Consider the following 20,125-nt stretch of genomic DNA (forward strand, 5'->3'; position numbering starts at 1 on the left):
TCCTTTACACCAAAAGAAAACAAGACAGGTAAAAATGAGGCCATACTGGGGATCCTAATTAACAATAGCCCCCATTTGCTCTGTGAGGGTAAGGATTTTTGTCCTGACCCACATGGAGCTTGTATTTTTGTGCTTTGCATGCTGATGTATCTCAAGGCCTGAAGTCGTGCCTGGTATATAATACATGCTCAGTAATTACTTGGTGAATTATATGATTGAAAGAACAGTGTATTAACTCACTTGATTTAATCTACTCCAAAAACCTTTGAAATAGGTATGATTATTATCCTCACTTATTTTATTTTTTTTGAGACTGAGTCTTGCTCTGTTGCCTGGGCTAGAGTGCCATGGCTAGTTCACAGCAACCTCAAACTCCTGGGCTCAAACAATCCTTCTGCCTCAGCCTCTCGAGTAGCTGGGACTACAGGCATGTGCCACCATGCCTGGCTAATTTTTTTTTCTATATATTTTTAGTTGTCTGGCTAATTGCTTTCTATTTTCAGTAGAGACAGGGTCTTGCTCTGGCTCAAGCTGGTCTTGAACGCCTGAACTCGAGTGATCCTCCCACCTCGGCCTCCCAGAGTGCTAGGATTACAGGCGTGAGCCATGGCACCTGGCCTATTATACCCTTTTTATTGAAGAGGAAACTGAGGCCCTGCACAAGCAGGACGTAACAGAGCTAGGATCTGAACCCAGGCTGTCTAGCTCCAGAACACAGATACTGTGGTACTCTGGTGTGACTATCCCTTCCCTACCTACAATCATCCTTCAATCAGAATTAGTCTGTTTTTCTGGCCTGTTTCCCATAGCACCAGGTACCCAGTAACCACCCACCCCTTGCCTGGTAAATGCCAAGAACAAAAAGACCCTACACTTTGCATTAATTCTGTTACCCTAGAAGAGAGTCTCAGAGTGTGAGACTATGGTATGGGCCTTACCTTGCCCTTGAACAGGATTACTGGGCAAACAAACCGTCCTCTGCACCTGGCCATCTTGCTTCGGTTGATGAGGTCTTGCAACTTGCTCACCTGCACGGTGCTCTCAAACCTAACACATAGGTAAGAGAGGCAGGTCAGGCGGACTTCTAAGTGGGCATTTTGTGTACATGTGTTTCTTCACATAGACCCCATTCTAGGTCTGTATACATGTGTAACAATACTCATTTGAAATTTAATAAATGCTATAATTCCTAAATTCTAGATCAAAGGGCTAATTATAAGTATTAAGATTTAAGTCACCCTGATTTCTGAACATTTAAAATAGAAAAAAAGCAAGCTAAACTGAAGACATAGGATATAAAACTCAGAATATATAGAACTGAATTTCAATTATGTCTAGGGTATCCAGGTCTCCCAGGGAAAGACCTGTTGCCTTGGGGAGACCCTCTGGAAATAATAGGGCCATTTTTATTATCTTTTAGGGGCAAGATGAGATGAAGTCTCATGGTTTACATGGCTCTAAGTTTCTGATATCTGAACATTCCAACCATCTTCACAGTCCAAATAGCCAACAGGGCAGGGAACACTGGGGCAAAGGAGGTAAAAGAGAAGCTACTTGTGGCACTGGGAAGCACAGTAGTTAAAGCACCAGATTCGGTAAGGGAGCTCCTTGAACATGAAAGAGTCATGTTTCAAAATGAGCCCAACAAGTCACACCCATAACAAATCATGCTTCCCTAAAATAAGGGTCTACTCTCACAGACCCGCGTCCCAACTCCTAGCAAAGGCCTCACCTTAGCCCGTCAGAATCTCTGGTAGCAGGAGAAACAAGCGGCAGGAAAGTTAGAGCAGGAAGCTTTCTCCACTATGCAGGGTAACTGAGTAGAACAGAGGCAAGACGCTAATGTTCCTTCCTTAAAAGAGTTGAGCTTTCAGGCCAAGTCCTAGAGGCAATTTAATCCCTTCCACATCCTAATCCTTCTAGGGATCTGTGTGTTACTGTACAGCTCCTCATGTACACATGCACACAAATAGTGTTTCAGAAGGAATAAATCAGCAACTCCCACACATCTGTGGTACCTTTTTAAATGTACTCGGATGCTGTTGGGGTTAATAAAAACATAGTTACCCCTTCGTATACATAGGTATACAAGACCCCTGAGTATACCAAAATCCAAGTATACACAAGTCCCACAGTTGGCCCTGTAGAACACGTGTATATGAAATGTTGGCCCTCTATATATTCGAGTTTCACATCCTACCAATACTGTATTTTCTTTCTTTTTTTTTAAAAGTCTTTAAGTGTTTGTATGAGTAGAACACACGTGGGTCTGAACAGCGAGGCAGGTGAGGCCAAGAGATAACCAGGGGACCATGTAAATAGAAAGAAAAAACGAGGGCCCTGAGAGGTCACACCAAGAAGTCTCCAGAGATCAGCCAAGTGAAGTGGAGGCACTGTGGAAGTAGTAGGAGCTATAGTAATAAACTTAGGAAGAGGGCAAAAAATTGTAAGAGAACAGGATGAATGAAACTTAATACAGAAACAAGGTCAAAAGGACCCAATGATATATTGGAAACAGAGTACTACGGTAGGAAAATTCTTAAATAGCTCTTTGTTTTGAGCCAGTGTACCCAGGAAGAAAAAAGTACTACTACGAGAAATTAAGTAACACCTGAAGAGGAGCAGGTTAAGAAAAATTGCAGCATTCACTTTAGATGCTTATCTTCGAGCAAATACCACAGGATATTCCTCTGAAGATGCCCAGCAGGTAGCTGAACAAATGAAACTGGAGCTCAGGAATGAAACCAAGCTGTGCCACCTTGCTCAAAAATCTCCACATTCTGGAATCCTCCTTCCTGACGACTGCCTTCTGTCCTCTACCACTTGCCCTTCCCCACTCATGCTGAATCTCCTACATAACCCAATCTGTGGATTTAACTTACTAAGGTCAGGTCTCAAACTGGCAGCCCACACATATTGTTTCACCCAGAGAATGTACTGAAATTTTTGTGAATTAGCTGTCAACATTTAAAAATTTTGAGAGTTCACATAAATTTCAACTTCCAGCTTCTCCTAAAAACTGGAAATATCTGAGAGAAAAAGTGATCCCATGTTCCCACATGGAAACAATAAGATGAAGCTGAACAGCAGCTGACACTGTTAGGGAAAGAGCTTGGCTGGTCTCTGGAGACATCCAAGTGTGCGACTCTCAGGGCCCTTGCTTCTTCCCTCCATCTACACAGTCCACCAGCCATCTCCCAGCCCCAACCACTTCCTCACCCAGTCCACACCCACATGTGCTCCAATCATACAAACATTCAAGGACTACTGTGCACCAGGCATGGAGCAGGAGGAATAAAGTTGAAAAGAATGCATTCTCTGCCCTGTCCACCCTTGTCAGCTTCACGTCCAGCCACACCGGCATACTCTCCATCCCGCCAGCCACACGTGCTTTCCCTACTTCCAGGCCTTGGCACAAGCTGTTGCCTCTGCCCCAAAGCTAGGCCCAACCCCTCTTCTCCCTAATCATCCTTCAGTTTCAAATGACATTTCCTCATAGAGGCCCTCCCAGATTCCCCATAGTAGCCTAGAATGATCCCCTTTGAATGTCCCCCTCCATAGCTCTTTTTCTTTCTTGTAGTATTCTTTCTCCATGTCTATCTCTAAGAGCCAGGACGTCATCCTGTTCACCAATGGAGTTCCTGCATCTAGCCCAGCTAGTCAAGCACTTCCATAAAACTCTCACTACATCTCCTAGGCGTGTGTGTTTCCAACATGGCCCATCTTGCCACGTTCCCCTACTTCACTTCCTCCACTCCTGCTGCAAAAGAAAAAGGCTACTAGACACTGTCTTCTTAAACTTAAAATGGTTTTAAGCAGGAGGTGACTAAATCAAATTCACGGTGTTAAAAGATTATGCTGCTGACTGCAGAGTGGAGAATAAAAGGAGAAAGAAGTGGATACAGGGAGCCCTGTCCAGCACATACTATTCCAGTTCTAGAAGAACTTGGATTCTATACGTTTAACAGCAGTTTTTCAGTTATTGTATTTCATGACATTCTCCCCGTCTTCATACATATAATGGCAGACTACCTCGAAAACTCCAGACCCAGCTGTGCTCCGTGAGCCACGTTCAGTAATGTTTTCACTCTGCCCCATTGTGTGCAAGACCCCGAGACCCTAAACTCCCTCAGACTCTCCCAGTTGGGTCCAGTGCCACACTTGACACTGTGTGACAGGCAACCAAGCCTGTCCTACCTGAAGTTGCACATGGGCCATTCTGGAGCCAATGGTTCTTTGGAGGACCGAGAAGAGGACGAAAGCAACAGTGTAACAAGAGGATAGCTAATGATAGGGGAGCAAAAAGGAGGAGAAACCATGAAATGCGATGCCAAACCAGGGAACTGGGGACAAGAACAGGAAACAAGGTCTACCGAAGCAAATCTTCCAACACTCCCACTACAGCTTTCCTCAGGGCTTAAACTACCAGCTTTAAATGAGTCATACAACAAAGAAAACACCTTATTCCTGCAGTACTGTATCTTCAATCAGCTTCTGGTTAAAAAAAAAAAAATCCACGTGTAAGTGGATCCTCACAGTTCAATGCATTTTAAGGGTTAACTGTACAAAGCTTAAAAACTGCTGAATTCTTAGTAAAAATATATCTATAAATGTCAGTAGATGCATTTTGAGAATAACTACTACCAGAAGGGTATCTGAAATTGAAGTTAAAAAGGGGTCTGCAAATAAAAACTAGGACCAATAGTTTGATGATCTTGGAAAGAGAACAAAGGGGTAAGGACTTAAAAGCTTCCCAAGGTGTATTTTTCTGTTAAGATGTAATTTTTGCAATTAAAATTTTTTTCTGCCAGGCATGGTGGCTCACACCTATAATCCTAGCACTCTGGGAGGCCGAGGTAGAAGGATCATCTGAGTTCAGCAGTTAAAGACCAGCCTGAGCAAAAGCGAGACCCCATCTCTACTAAAAATAGAAAGAAATTATACGGACAGCTAAAAATATATATAGAAAAATTAGCCAGGCATGGTGGCGCATGCCTGTAGTCACAGCTACTCAGGAGGCTGAGGCAGTAGGATCGCCTAAGGTCAGGAGTTTGAGGTTGCTGTGAGCTAGGCTGACACCACGGCACTCTAGCCCAGGCAACAGAGTGAGAGTCTGTCTCAAAAAAATAAAAAATAAAAATAAAAAAAATAAAAAGGCCATAGCAGGGCCACCAGCCAGCCCTGAATACACACACCTCACTGAGAACCAGAGTGCTGCTGCCTTTTCAGTTTCTCTAGGAAATAAAAAGGCACTTAATTATGAGACAATTGACTTCATTTCTTTAAGAGATGGGGTCTCACTATGTTAACCAGGCTGGACTTGTACTCCTGGGTTCAAGCAATCCTCCTGCCTCAGCTTCCCAAGTAGCTGGGACGACAGGAGCATGCCATCATGCCCAATTAAACTCAGACTCCACAAGAATATAAAATAGGGGACACATATAGTAGCTTTTTCCCCACCTACTAGTGGCCCCAGGCCATTTTCACACATCTGGTCAGCACCATCTGTTGCAACCAACTCTCACTTAGCTTCAAGCCAGTAGCTCACTGTGGACCCTAAATGCCTTAAAACTGCATGCTTCTCTCAGCCTAAATCGTTTTATTTGGCAAACTCTCCTCAAAAGCAAGGTGAAGAACATGCCAACATTTCCTTCCAAGGGGCTCTGAGCTGTCTTTTAATGTAAAGACACACCTTTCCTTGTTAGGCTTGGTAGTTGTTTACTTTTCTGGTTCCCCCTACTCAAAGAACCAATTCAGTTTCTATTCTCTCACTAGTTCCCATTTTTATTACCTGTCCTTATGATCCTTTTATTGCACTTCTAAGCACTGAACTGTGTCTGTCATGGTACTCATATTTGTATGAATAAACATTGGATTACATATTTATGTTTGTAATTTATGCATGAAAATTTCTGGCAAGATGTTATCAGGTTCTTCTGATATTTATTTTAATTAATTTATTGTAGAGACATGGTCATCCAGGCTGGAGTGCACTGGTGTAATCACAGCTCACTGCAGCCTCAAACTCCTGGGCTTCAAGTGATCCTCCTGCCTCAGCCTCCCAAGTTGCTAGGACTACAGGCACAAGTTACTGCATCCGGCTAATTTTTTTTTCTTTTTAGAGACAGGGTCTTCCTATGTTGCCCAGGCTGGTCTCGAACTCCTGGGTGTAAGTGATCCTCCCATCTTGGCCTCCTGAGTAACTAGGACTATAGGCATGTACCATGGCACCCTGCTTTGATATTTAATTGCACTATTTGACTGGATTTTATCTTTATGAGCATTACACACAAAACTATTTTCAAATAAAGAAGAAAATGCCATTCTCACATAACTTCCAAAGGGAAGCTTTCCCAGACCAGCACCTACACTTCCCAAACTAGGTTGGTTTTTCATACTAAGTGTGCCCAAAACTTCCTGAGATAGATGTTACTGCTGCTACTTAACAGATACGAGGGACAAAGCAGGGCTAACAGCCACATTATCTCAGTTAGTCCTTATCAGCCCTATTTTACAGATGAGGCAGGTGAGATGAAATCACTATCCCAAGCTGGCTGTGGTGGTGTGCACCTATACTCCCAGCTATTTGGGAAGCTCGCTTGAGGCCAGGAGTTTAAGACCAGCCTGGGCAGCATAGCAAGCTGAAACCCTGTTTCTGGGAGGAAAAAAAAAAAGATGACAAAACCCAAAACAGAAATCACTATCCCAAAGCCACAGAACAGGTATGCAGGGCAGTTGAGATTTTAAGTCCTGGTGGGCAGCCACTGAGCCCATGGTTTAAAACCACTGTCTCCTAATGCCTCAACTGTACTTCCCCTAATTCTGGCTTTTGTTATACTGTTATAGCTTATTTATTAGTCTCTGTTACCCACTAAAGGTGAAGACTTCATTTACCTGGCTTCCACCCGGATCCCCGGGGTCTACCACGTAGCAACAAGTCAATGAACACTTGTTGACAAATATGTCTTGCTGTTCATTGATCCTTGTCCAGGCTTCTATTCCCAGATGATGGGCAGAATTGGGGAGGTCATTAACAGGACAAAACCACTTCCTGAATCCAGTTCTACCTTTTTTTTTTTTGAAACAGAGTCTCACTTTGTTGCCTGGGCTAGAGTGCTGTGGCGTCAGCCTAGCTCACAGCAACCTCAAACTCCTGGGCTCAAGCAATCCTACTGCCTCAGCCTCCCAAGTAGCTGGGGCTACAGCCATGCACCACCATGCCCGGCTAGTTTTTTCTATATATATTTTTAGTTGTCCAGCTAATTTCTTTTTATTTTTTTAGTAGAGACGGGGTCTTGCTCTTGCTCAGGCTGGTTTTGAACTCCTGAGCTCAAACGATACACCCACCTTGGCCTCCCAGAGTGCTAGGATTACAGGCGTGAGCCACCACTCACAGCCCCAGTTCTACCTTTTTAAACTCAGTCCAATTAGTGTCATCAGTAACACCCAAGAAAGTTATGTAAAGAGGCAAAAAATTCTATCGCTTCCCACCCAAACATACCAAAGCTCCCTTTCCTTCAACAAATAGGCATCACCCACTCAGTATCACTTCGATACCACTTCAAGGCCTTGCAAAGAGTGAAAGTAAAAACAAACTCCAATAACTTCTCTAAGGTTAAGGATGTTCCACAGTGGCCTGAGATATGAGGTCCTACTAGACAAGGCAGGGGAGCCGTGGTGGTAGAAGGAAGAAAAGGCAGACAGGTGGATAGAGTCAGGAAACCGGGCTTTTAACCCCACTCCACTGAACCCCTCAGTGATCTTGGGCAAAGGCAAGATACTTCTCTGGGCTTTGACTTTGTAAAATGGGGGTGATACTGTCTTCTTTACTGAGTGGGTTGCAGGACTTAAGTAAACTAGTGGATGAAACCCTAACACCTGCCAAACGGCAGGCACTCAACAAATGTTAGTTTTCTTCTCTTTAAAGGATCAACACTGAACTTGTTTCCTTCCAGGAAAAGCTTCTGTGAAGCAACCAAGACCGAGTTCCTCAATGTACCGTTACTAAAGGGTGGTTGGCATCAGCTGGGAGCTTATTAGAAAATGCCGAATCTTGGGCCCCATCCCAGATCTACTGAATCAGATTCTGCATTGTAACAAGATCCCAGATGATTCACTTACAAAGTCAAGGTAGAGAAGAACTACTGTGACTACAACTGAGCCTAATATCAGAATGCCATACGGACACAGAGGTAACACCACCAGCCAGCACTGAAGAGGGTGGAAAAGGAAGGGTAAGGCAAAAAAAAGAATTCTTTGTTTAGAAACTTTAGCTTAAAGATTTACAGAAGGTAAGTTTACCTAACTCTGGAAGGAAAAGTTAGGAAGAGATAAATACTATAAATAATGGAGTCACAAAAAAGCTCAATTTTTTAGGCTTAGAAAGCCCTGGAGTTCTTAGGTTATACAACTGAAAATGTCATACAATTTTTAAGACCCACGTACAAGAGTCATTGCATTCATTTTCTTAGGGAACCCCATTATAACCTTGTGAGATGGGCACTCCTCACTTTACAGATGAGGAAACTAAGGCTCAGTCCTCAAACTCCTCTGATCTGGTTGTTCCTGCTTGTAAGCCTTCTCTGGCTGCCAGTGGCTGCCAACAGCAGTTCTTAAGCTATAGCATATGCAAGACATCTAGGGAACGCTCTGAGAATGTAGATTCTAGAAATTCTGATTCAGAAGGTCCAGGAGGGGCCCTAGAATCTATAATTTTAATAAGTGCTCAGGGGATACTGGCACATTGACACCCACACACAATCCACAAGGCCACACTCCTTGGCCTGATGATCAAGTCCCTGTACTAGTCCAGGCGCGGTGGCTCACACCTGTAATCCTAGCACTCTGGGAGGCCGAGGCGGGTGGATCATTTGAGCTATGGAGTTCGAGACCAGCCTGAACAAGAGCGAGACCCCGTCTCTACTAAAAATAGAAAGAAATTATACGGACAGCTAAAAATATATACAGAAAAAATTAGCTGGGCATGGTGGTGCATGTCTGTAGTCCCGGCTACTCGGGAGGCTGAGGCAGGAGGATCACTTGAGCCCAGGAGTTTGAGGTTGCTGTGAGCAAGGTTGACGCCATGGCACTCTAGCCCGGGCAACAGAGCAAGACTCTGTCTCAAAAAAAAAAACCCTATACTATAGGAATCTGTCTTCAGAAAAAAAAAAAAAAATGTTTTTAAATAAATAAATAAATAAATAAATGTATAAAAAAGTATTATAAAAAAATTTTTAAAAAGGCCGGGTGCGGTGGCTCACACCTGTAATCCTAGCACTCTGGGAGACCCAGGCGGGTGGATCTCTCAAGCTCAGGAGTTCCAGACCAGCCTGAGCAAGAGCGAGACCCCATCTCTATTAAAAATAGAAAGAAATTATATGGCCAACTAAATATATATATAGAAAATATTAGCCAGGCATGGTGGCGCATGCCTGTAGTCCCAGCTACTCGGGAGGCTGAGGCAGGAGGATCGCTTAAGCCGAGGAGTTTGAGGTTGGTGTGAGTTAGGCTGATGCCACGGCACTCACTCTAGCCTGGGCAACAAAGAGAGACTCTGTCTCAAAAAAAAAAAACAAAAAAAAAACCTATACTATTAATACTTGGTCCCTAAGGACATTTCAGGGAAACTCTTCTAATCCCTCCAATGCCAGGTCAAAAGGCTCTGGCTTTTAACTTAAGTAAAAAGACACACACACCCCAGGCGGAATTAACTATTCTCCCTGGTTTGCCTACAGCAGTTAAAGTGCACTGGAATCACCTGGGTATCTTGTTACACTGTGACTCTAATTCAGTGGCTCTGGAGCCTTAGAATCTGAGTTGCTAACAAGTTACTGGGTGCACTGACAGCCTTGCAGTAGCAAGGGGCTGCTGAACTTTGCAGCCTGACTCTGCTGTAGTACTCATCACAACATTCCATCCACAGGACCAGGATTTCACAGATATTGTTGACAAGAGCTCCTGGAATTTCCTTAAAATCAGCAGCAAGGGCCGGGGGCGTGGTGGCTCACGCTTGTAATCCTAGCCCTCTGGGAGGCCGAAGCCGGTGGATCGCTCAAGGTCAGGAGTTTGAGAACAGCCTGAGCAAGACTGAGACCCAGTCTCTACTAAAAAAATAGAAAGAAATTATCTGGCCAACTAAAATATATATGGAAAAAATTAGCAAGGCATGGTGGCACATGCCTGTAGTCCCAGCTACCCGGGAGGCTGAGGCAGTAGGATCGCTGAAACCCAGGAGTTTGAGGTTGCTGTGAGCTAGGCTGAAGCCACGGCACTCACTCTAGCCCGGGCAACAAAGCGAGACTCTGTCCCAAAAAAAAAAAAAAATCAGCAGCAAGCAGAGAGACTAGGGGAACAAACTTGGGGATCAACATGAAGTATTTCCTGGGGCCTCAATGCTGTGATTACCTATTAGTGTCAAACAACTACCACCATTTACTAACTACCTAAGGGCCACACCCTGCACCAGATGCTTGGTGTTTGCTCTGGTATGAACTGTTATCCCACAGAAAGCAACCAGGCTTTGTAGGCTCTCAATACATGGTACCTTTTATTTCTAATTCTTACAATTAACATGTCACAGGCCTGTATCAGCAACATTTATCATCAGGACTGCACTAGACATTATTCTAGAATTTTCATTAGTCCTTAAAGGACTAATTAACACGAAATAGAGAATTATCAATGAGAAGACTAAGGACAAAGAAGTTAAATGACTTGTCCAGCATCAGTTACACAGCCAGTAAGTGGGGCAGCCAAGATGTAAACTCAAGCAGTCCGGATTCTAGACCTTAGGGCTCTTAAGTGATACATGTGGCAACCACTCTTAAGCCTGTCTTAACACAGCATACCTCTCACCCACACTCTAAAAAAAGAACACTGATGTTCATTCAGAAAGGTGAAGTGTGAAGTCAGCTGTCTTAGGACAATGAGTTCTAGGGTGGAAGTGACAGAGAAATCCAGGGCTGTGACTCTCAACACCTCATCCTATGAGGTGCCACTTTACCAACCTAACTTGTCCAATCCTGAAATAAATAAAGATGCCAATAAAACTTAACAAATGGGGAAAGTGCGTCTGCCCTGTTAGGCCTCCCCAGACAGGCACACTATGGTCGCATGATGCTCACGTATCTTTCTCCTTCTCAGAACTTTCATACTCCAGGAACACGATGTGCCGGGGGTAGTGGCCACAGATATCTCCATTCACGTTTGGAATCACGCTGAAACAGTAGTCTCGGCCAAACAGCTCCAGACATCTCTTCTCAATGCGCTCAACCTGCACAGAGGAGGAGACCTGAACATAAAGAAGATTCTGGGGTTCTGAGGGTGAGAATTAGACACTGCATGACCTGGAGAGGTCCCTAGGAATGACATGCCTCTATGACTATTATTCAATGCTGAGAAGACATATGATGCTGAGTCCCAGGTCCTACATGCAGTTCATTAACCCATACGTGGTCTGCTTCAGGAAGGACTCTGACCTCCTCAGCACTGCATCTGAAACTGTGGGTGTTGAGCACTCAGGGGAGAGGATTACAGCTTTCATTAGATTGAAAGGGGTCCACAGCCCATAAAATGTTAAGAACTCTTGCTCTAGGTTACTGTAACTGGCATTAATCCATAATTTTTCCTTGGTGCCAGATTCATCCCCATTCTCTAGCTACACACTAGTACCTAGATACTCCAGTCAGTGCAATCAGTAACAGCTGAAAACAAAGCGGTCTCTTTATATGCCACCATTTGCTTATAAATAGAAAAAACAACTCCCCCTAAAATTGATCTTGTTTTGTTCACAGTTCAGAGGAAAACCCACTAGAAAAGAGGCAAAAGACCTATAACATCTCAAGAAGTTTGCAAGAGATCAGGAGGCTGGAGAGGGATTAAGGCCAGCTTCAGTGAAAATCAGGTGTAACTTATGACAACCCTAATCTTTAGGAGTATGTATAAGATGAAAGAGGGGTCCAGAAAAACCACTGACTCAGCCGGGAATGGTGGCTCACAGCTGTAAACCTAGCTCTCTGGGAGGCCAAGGTGGGAGTATCACTTGAGGTCAGGAGTTCGAGACCAGCCTGACCAAGAGCGAGAAACCCCCCCCCATCTCTACTAAAAATAAAAAGAAATTAACCAGACAACTAAAATAGAAAAAATTAGCTGGGCATGCTGGCACATGCCTGTAATACCAGCTACTCGTGAGGCTGAGGCAGGAGGATCGCTTGAGCCCAGGAGTTTGAGGTTGCTGTGAGCTGGGCTGACGCCACAGCACTCTAGCCTGGCAACAGAGCGAGACTCTGTCTCAAAAAAAAAAAAAAAAAAAGAAAAGAAAGAAAAAAAAAACCACTGACTCAAAAGGCCCTTCTGTACTCTAAAGACCAATGGGGAGGATAAAACTCACAGTGCCTTAAATTAGGAATCTTCAAATTTGAAGGCACATGAGTATCATTATGAAGCCTATTAGAAATGCAAATTCCAAGTTTCCACCCCCAGAAATTCTGACTCAGTAGGACTGGGTGGGACTAAGGAATCTTTATTTTTAAAAAGTACCCCAGATGACGCTCTGAAAAATACTTGGTCATTTGGACAGTGAGGGACCTTCAGCCTTACTGAAGTCTTCCCTGTATTACCTAAAGACTAGCAGATGCCAACTATAGCATATTCCAGCACAGGTAACCTCTGCAGCCAAATCAGTTTTGTGACACAGGATGGAGCAGAATCCCACCGGAAAACCTGATGCTAAAGCTCCCAAATCCATGTGGGGAATAAGAAATGGCAGGGTCACTACGATTCCCACTGGACTGCCAGCCAGTGCTTAGGGTGAGAGTGGTCTGACCACACCAGAAGCCTTCCAGGTCTGGCGAGAAGACGACTGAGGGGGAATCCCACGGGGAGGAAAGAGGATCAGAAACTTGCTTTTGATAAGGAACTGAGAGGCAGTGTGGGTTGTCTTCCTGTTCTACAGGGGAAGGAAAAGGATGGGCCCAAGTCATGCAGCAACCTTATGAGGAGGCAATCCACTGGACTGGGTTCATCTCTTGACTCCATTCTGACATCTGGCCCAGAGGAATCGTCTCTCTAGTTTTACTTAGATTTGGGGGCTTTTGCCCAGACACGACCCCTCCTAAAACAACTGAAGCAGGAGAACAACGCTTCCTTAGTTCTTCCTTTCTAATCTTTGAACCTGGCCCCTCAGCTCTGATCCCTGACCTCCAAACACCCCGCCTCAAACAAAAAGAGCCGCTTTGCTGGGCTCACTCTGTCCCTAGTTCCTCCTTTTATGGTCTTCAAGCCCGACCCTTACTCTCCGGTTCCAGAACCTGGAGAACACCCCTCTCCAGGAACTCTCCCCTTCCTCAGCAGGAAAGTCCTACTCCTACACTCCTCCGACCCTTGACCTCAGTCTTTCCTCTGTCAGGGGCCTTCTCCAGCTCACCGCGCCTCTCGGTTCACCTTAGAGCCGCCGGTCCCACTGCCGTCCTTGGCCCGATACTGAGTCCGGGAGAACTCCTCCAGCAGCTCCCCGAGCCCCGGCTCCTGCGGCGGCGGATTGCCGGAAGATGCCGAGGACCCCACCGAGGCAGCGGCCCGAGTGCCGGCCATGGCCCAGCCCGCGTCCCCTCAGTGAACCTCAGGCCGGCCCATGGCACCTGGCGGGACAGACTCCAGCTCCGGAACCTCGCGAACCGCCTCAGCCACCGCCTTCTTTTTCCACTTCCGGCCCCGCCCCATCCCGCCGGATGTTTACTCCTGCCCTGGCCAATCGGAGCCCGGGACTCACGCACTGCCCACGATTCCCGGCCCACCTCCGGCGCGGAGCGATCCAAGTGGTCTCCGGAATGGGTGTCCCCGCCACTCTCACACACAGCGTGCTCCGCCTCACGGGGTTTCCCCTGGGGAAGCCGGGCTAAACCATTGGCTCCCGGGGGGGGTAGTGCGGAACTGGGAGGAAAGAACCATTGGAAAGAACCAGAAGAAGAGAGGGATAAACCATTGCAGAGAGAGGAGGAGGAAAGCTTGGGGAACGCTTGGGGACAATATGTTAGTATTGGCAACCATAATAACAGTAGTATCTAATAAATAGAAGAGCATTTCATAAAGCACTTTTCTCACACTGCTCCTCACAAGGTCCCTGTCAGGATAATGCATTGTATCATCGAACTATTTTATCGAGGAAGAAACAGAGAGTCAGGGAGGTAAAATGACCGGTTTGAAATTCTGTTATGAAAAGGCCCTTACTTTTTTTCCTTTTTTCTTAATAGAATATTTAAAACATTGACAAAATGGAGACAGTAGTATAAAGAACCCTCACGTAGCCATTAACTGGTTCCAACAACACTCAATCGGTCCTGCCAGTCTATCTTGTGCAATGATTCCCTCAACATCCCGGGCATTATTTTAAAGCAAATCCCAGACATCCCATTATTTCATCTGTGAATACTCAAGAATTTATCGCTAACAGATGCTAGTCCTTAAAAAAACACAAAAACCAAAAAACCCACAAGGCTATAAACATACCTAACCTACCTAGCCACCATGCCTTTTTTATTTATTGTAGAGATGAGGTCTCGCTATTTTGCCCAGGCTGGTCTCAGACTCTTGATCCAAACAAGGTCTACACGTTTGAGACTAGCCTGAGCAACACAGTGAGACCCTGTCTCTACAAAAAAAATTTTTTTAAATTAGCTGGGCATAGAGGTGCACACCTCTAGTCCTAGATACTTGGGAGGCTGAGGCAGGAGGATGGCTTAAGGCAGGAGGATGGCTTGAGCCCTGGAGGCTGCAGTGTGCTATAATGGCACCACTGCTCTCCAGACCCCATCTCTTAAAAGAAAAGAAAACCTTGTCAACTATTTGATTACTCTGAAATACAGAGTATTGTCAAGGCAAGCTAAACTCTTAATCCTTTCCCTTCATTCTTGCAATATGACCAAGGAGGATTTTTTTTTAGCATCATAATGAACTCAGATTTTAATGTGTTTTATGTATTTCAATCCATTGCCATCATTATTCTTTCTGAAATGTAAATGGGGTGGAACTTGCTTCAAAATCATACAGGAGGCAAGACCATAAGTGGGGGTATGCTTAAATTGGTAATGGTGAAGTTGGGTGATGGGTATACATATATTCATTAAACTATTCTGCTTACTTTTGCATACATTAAAATTTTCCTGTTAAAATGTTAAACAGGCCAGGCGTGGTGGCTCACGCCTGTAATCCTAGCACTCTGGGAGGTGGAGGTGGGAGGATCGTTTGAGCTCAGGAGTTCGAGACCAGCCTGAGCAAGAGCGAGACCCCGTCTCTACTAAAAATGAAAAGAAATTATATGGACAGCTAAAAATATATGTAGAAAAAATTAGATGGGCATGGTGGCACATGCCCGTGGTCCCAGCTACTTGGGAGGCTGAGGCAGAAGGATCGCTTGAGCCCAGGAGTTTGAGGTTGCTGTGAGCTAGGCTGACGCCTGGGCACTCACTCTAGCCCAGGCAACAGAGTGAGACTCTGTCTCAAAAAAAAAAAAAAAATGTTAAGCAAACAAATAGATAAAATTGCCCCATTTGGCGATGAAAATGTCCTGAAATGAGATAATAATGATGGTGGCACAACATTGTGAATATACTAAAAACCACTTCATTGTAGATTTTAAAAGAATGAATCATCTGGTATATGATTACATTTCAATAAACATTTTTTAAAAAATTGCCCCGTATTAGTTCCAAGGGAGCCCCTTCAAGTTGGCTTATATCTTTCTGTCTTGACGTCTGTAGTCTTTGATAGCTTTATTCCTTTCTGATATGACAAGATGTTCCAGGTTCATCTTACTCGTTTCCTCTTTCAGACCTGAAATCAGCCATTTCTTAAGGAGGCCTGATTCCGGATTCCTTTTAGTAGGAAATGTTATGCAGAGACCACAAGCTTGGTGCTGGGTGTGCTCGTTGTATTGATGATCCTTGTTTCTAGGCCTTTTCAGGGGACATAGCTAAGAAATACATTCTAAGGGGACATATCTAAGAAATAGTTTTGTTTTTGAAAGAGAATTACATCATGGGTTTATACTGATGTTTCCAATTCAAGATGTTTTTTGTTAATGTATGATTTTGTATTTATATTTTCTCTTATCCTGAAAATCTCATGTCCTAAGGTCATTAACATAGTACTTATTTAGTTTATCTTACTATAACACTAGTTCTAAAATAACAACGCCAAGATTATTACTAATATTATGATTACTAAATTCAGTTTTGTTTGCTTTGTACTTGTTTTCTTTAGATACATCACATAACGATGTTTTGGTCAACAACTGACCTAATATATGATGGTGGTCCCATTAAATTATAACAGAATTGAAAAATTCCCATTGCCTATTGATTTGTGTTACAATCGCCTATAGTATTCAGTATAGTCACATGCTGTACAGGTTCATAGCCAAGAAGCAATAGGCTATACCATCTAGGTTTGTGTAAGCGCACTCTATGATATCACGCAATGACCAAATCAGCTAATGACACGTTTCTCAGAACCCATCTCCATCATTAAGTGACACGATGGGGTTTGGATGTTTGGCCCCTGCAAACCTCATGTTGAAATTTGATCCCCAGTGTTGAATGTGGGGCCTGGTGGGAGGTGTTTGGGTTATGGGGGCAGATCCTCACGAACAATTTGGTGCCCTCGATAATGGGCAAATTCTCACTTTTTTTTTTTTTTTGAGACAGAGTCTCACTTTGTTGCCCGGGCTAGAGTGAGTGCCGTGGCGTCAGCCTAGCTCACAGCAACCTCAAACTCCTGGGCTTAAGCGATCCTACTGCCTCAGCCTCCCGAGTAGCTGGGACTACAGGCATGTGCCATCATGCCCGGCTAATTTTTTCCTATATATATTTTTAGTTGTCCAGATAATTTTTATTTCTATTTTTAGTAGAGACAGGGTTTCGCTCTTGCTCAGGCTGGTCTCGAACTGCTGACCTTGAGCGATCCATCTGCCTCGGCCTCCCAGAGGGCTAGGATTACAGGCGTGAGCCACCGCGCCCGGCCCAAATTCTCACTTTTTTAGTTTACTAGAGAGCTGGGGTGTTTTTGTTTTGTTTTTTGTTTTTTTTTGGACAGGATCTCACTCTATTGCCTGGGATAGAGTGCAGTGGTGCCGTCATGAGAGCTGGTTGTTTAAAAGAGCCTGGCACCACCTCTTCCCTCTTTTGTTCCACTCTGACCATGTGACAAGCCTGCTCCCCCTTCACCTTCCACCTTGATTGGAAGCTCCCTGAGTGCCATGCTTCCTGTGAAGTCTGCGGAACTGTTAGCTGAATAAACCTCTTTTCTGTATAAATTACCCAGGCATTTCTTTACAGCAGTGCAAAATGGACTAATACGTGACGCATGACCATATACCATTAAGGATGTCCCATTAAATCTCTATGTTTTAGAGTCATTTAAAAATAATTCTTCCTGGCTGGGCAGTGTTGTAGCTATGGTGTTGTAGTTAATTGTGTGGGAACCTTGGTTCATTTACTTAGCAAACATTCTCGAGTGTGCTATGCTGTGACAAGTCTTGTTTTGAGCCAGGATGCAGGGATCAATAAGACCCTCTTCCTCCTCTTAATGAGCTGACTTATGGGAAGGGCCTAGTGCTCAGTACAGATTTAATACATTCTTGATGAGTGAAAAATAATTTTCTCTGAAACATGGATGCTTATATCAAACTGATTGGAGAGTTTGTTTATGTGACAGATTCCTAGACCCCACCCTAGGCCAAACCAATCAGATTCAACTTGCTGGAGTCCGGTGATTCTGACACACTCTGAAGGCGGAGAACTCATTGGCAACTAACACCCCCACTGCAGATTGCCAGACTCTAAGCATTTAGGGGGCTAAATAGTAGTAGAGTAGTGAAAAGAGCAAGATTGTTGGGTTTTCCAGGCAAAAGAGTATGCCAAACATATCCAGAATCATCTGAATCTCAATTATTTTTAGCTCAGATGGGGATATGCAGCTACCTAAAGGGCTGTGCTGTCTTCTGACAGGTGCTCAGAGTTCAGCTTATGTTTTTGAGGCCATGTTCTCCTATGATTACTTTTCTCTCAGCCCATTCCTACAAACTCGTTCTATGTTCCCATCTTACTCTCTGTTTTCCCAGGTTTATTTCTCATGGAGAGAAACCCTAGAGAAATTGATTAGGCCACAGACTCCCCTGAACAAGGTATTTAAGGCAGTGAGGGACCGGGCGCAGTGGCTCACGCCTGTAATCCTAGCTCTCTGGGAGGCTGAGGCGGGTGGATCGTTTGAGTTCAGGAGTTTGAGACCAGCCTGAGCAAGAGCGAGACCCCGACTCTACTAAAAATAGAAAGAAATGATCTGGACAACTAAAAATATATAGAAAAAATTAGCTGGGCATGGTGGCACATGCCTGTAGTCCCAGCTACTCGGGAGGCTGAGGCAGAAGGATTGCTCGAGCCCAGGAGTTTGAGGTTGCTGTGAGCACTCTAGCCCAGGCAACAGAGTGAGACTCTGTCTCAAAAAAAAAAAAAAAAAAAAGGAAGAAACTGTGGTCAAGAATGTTAGGCTTCAAGAATTCACTCTCCCCAAACTTCCTTCCAAACCTCCCATAAAACCCACCACTCTCCCCTTACTAGGTGTGTATTAGGCACATAGCCTTGCTAGACCCCTAAGAAGATAAAGGAATGGAATGCAAGAGGGGAACTTACTTTCCTTATCCCTCCTGATAAGGATGATGCTTATCCCTCCCAGTTGTTTGAAAAGAATTTATCACAGCGGCTGTTCTCACCTAGTTGCTCACTCCCCTCAGAAAAACCCTCTGTAAAACCCAAGGCTCTCCCTTCCCTCAGCGTGGATGTTCTTTTTGGCCTCTACCCATCTGCACCCAGATGCTCAAATAAACAGCATTTTGCTATACGTCAGGCTTCGTGTGTCTCCCTCTCGGCTCTGGACCTAACAAAGAACCTACCTTGAAGACTATATTAAATAAATTCGGAGATGAGATTGTTGTAGTAAATGAACATCTAAATAAATTGGAATTGAAAATTCAGTATCAGGGACATACCAACAGTTTACTCAAGGAACTCTGTGAGTCTCTGAAGAAGATTACAAAGATTGGAACATCTCAAAGAAAACATTCCCTCCCCTTTGCCTCCAGAACAATAACCCAAAGCTCTGTTAAGGCATCAGATCTTGACCCTGAAGAACCAGTCAATGTTGAGGAACCTGCACCCATAAAGAAGCCCCCAAAAGAACAAAGAAGTATTAAAGAAATGCCGTTTATAACCTGTGATGAGTTTAATGGTATTCCTGCATACATGAAATCCCATTAACCTGTTGTCAAATTAATGTTATTAAAGAAATCAATAAGGCAGTAATTAATAAATATAAGATCCTATATCAACCAAAAAAGTCTATGAATTCGGTGGCCAGAAATCTCTATCATAGATTTATTGACGAAGAAACACAAGATACCAAAGGTCATTATTTTATAGTGGAAGCTGACATAAAGGAGTTCATGACTTTGAAAGTTGACAAGAAGTTTCACCTATTATTGAATATTTTATGACACTGCTGGAGACTATCTGAGGTCCGAGGGGGAGGACTTACCTGTTATGTTACAACCTGAGGCTCTTGTGAGCTTTTGAACAGACCAATGATAGGGTATAGAGGCTATTCCTAAAGTTTTCTTGTATATAATTTCTTTAGCTTTTTCATTTTCTATTTTTGTTTCTTTTTTGAATAAAGCTTGTATATTTTCAAGATTCACTTCCTTTCAGCAAATATTTAGCCACCTGCCATATAAGGCTGTGTACTAGGCATATAATCAAACTAAAAAATGCTCATATCTAGTTTTTGTGTTTAGCAGACCCCAATGCTACAGACCCCAATCAGAGGGGTACAGATGTGATACTGGAAAGAAAAGATCAAGAAAATATGGTCAAGGATACAGAGGCCCTTTGGAATCAAAGGTCACCAGGGTCTAGACTGGCATTTCAATCTACATGGCATGGTAGATTATTAACTGAACCGCCAGCCCCTCTCCCATCTGTGTCATCGTAGCAAGTTATCAAACCTGAGGAGTGGGTTGTGGGAACCCCCATTTGTAGCCAAGTTGGACAGAAGTGTTGGTAACCTGGGGACCCACTAG

At 44.1% G+C, this 20,125-nt stretch overlaps 1 protein-coding gene and 1 pseudogene across 3 annotated transcripts in view; one reads left to right on the forward strand and one right to left on the reverse strand.

The window, feature by feature from the left end:
- MTMR14 (myotubularin related protein 14) overlaps nucleotides 1–13,733 on the reverse strand; it is a 48,766-nt gene extending 35,033 nt beyond the window's left edge. Inside the window, exons 1-3 of one of the 3 annotated variants that reach the window (XM_045529797.1) lie at nucleotides 13,441–13,733; nucleotides 11,124–11,272; nucleotides 939–1,047 (exon numbers count right to left, since the gene is read on the reverse strand). In XM_045529797.1, the coding sequence (XP_045385753.1) occupies nucleotides 939–1,047; nucleotides 11,124–11,272; nucleotides 13,441–13,590 (408 nt within the window). In that variant the 5' untranslated portion in view covers nucleotides 13,591–13,733. The remainder of the gene's footprint in view (nucleotides 1–938; nucleotides 1,048–11,123; nucleotides 11,273–13,440) is intronic. The other 2 variants (XM_045529798.1, XM_045529799.1) reach the window with 2 other exon arrangements.
- A 2,799-nt stretch (nucleotides 13,734–16,532) lies between these two features.
- Nucleotides 16,533–19,603, forward strand: LOC123623631 (annotated as a pseudogene).
- The last annotated feature ends 522 nt before the right edge of the window (nucleotides 19,604–20,125 follow it).

The sequence above is a fragment of the Lemur catta genome, chromosome 18 (genome assembly GCF_020740605.2).
Source record: "Lemur catta isolate mLemCat1 chromosome 18, mLemCat1.pri, whole genome shotgun sequence".
Taxonomy (NCBI): Eukaryota; Metazoa; Chordata; class Mammalia; order Primates; family Lemuridae; genus Lemur; species Lemur catta.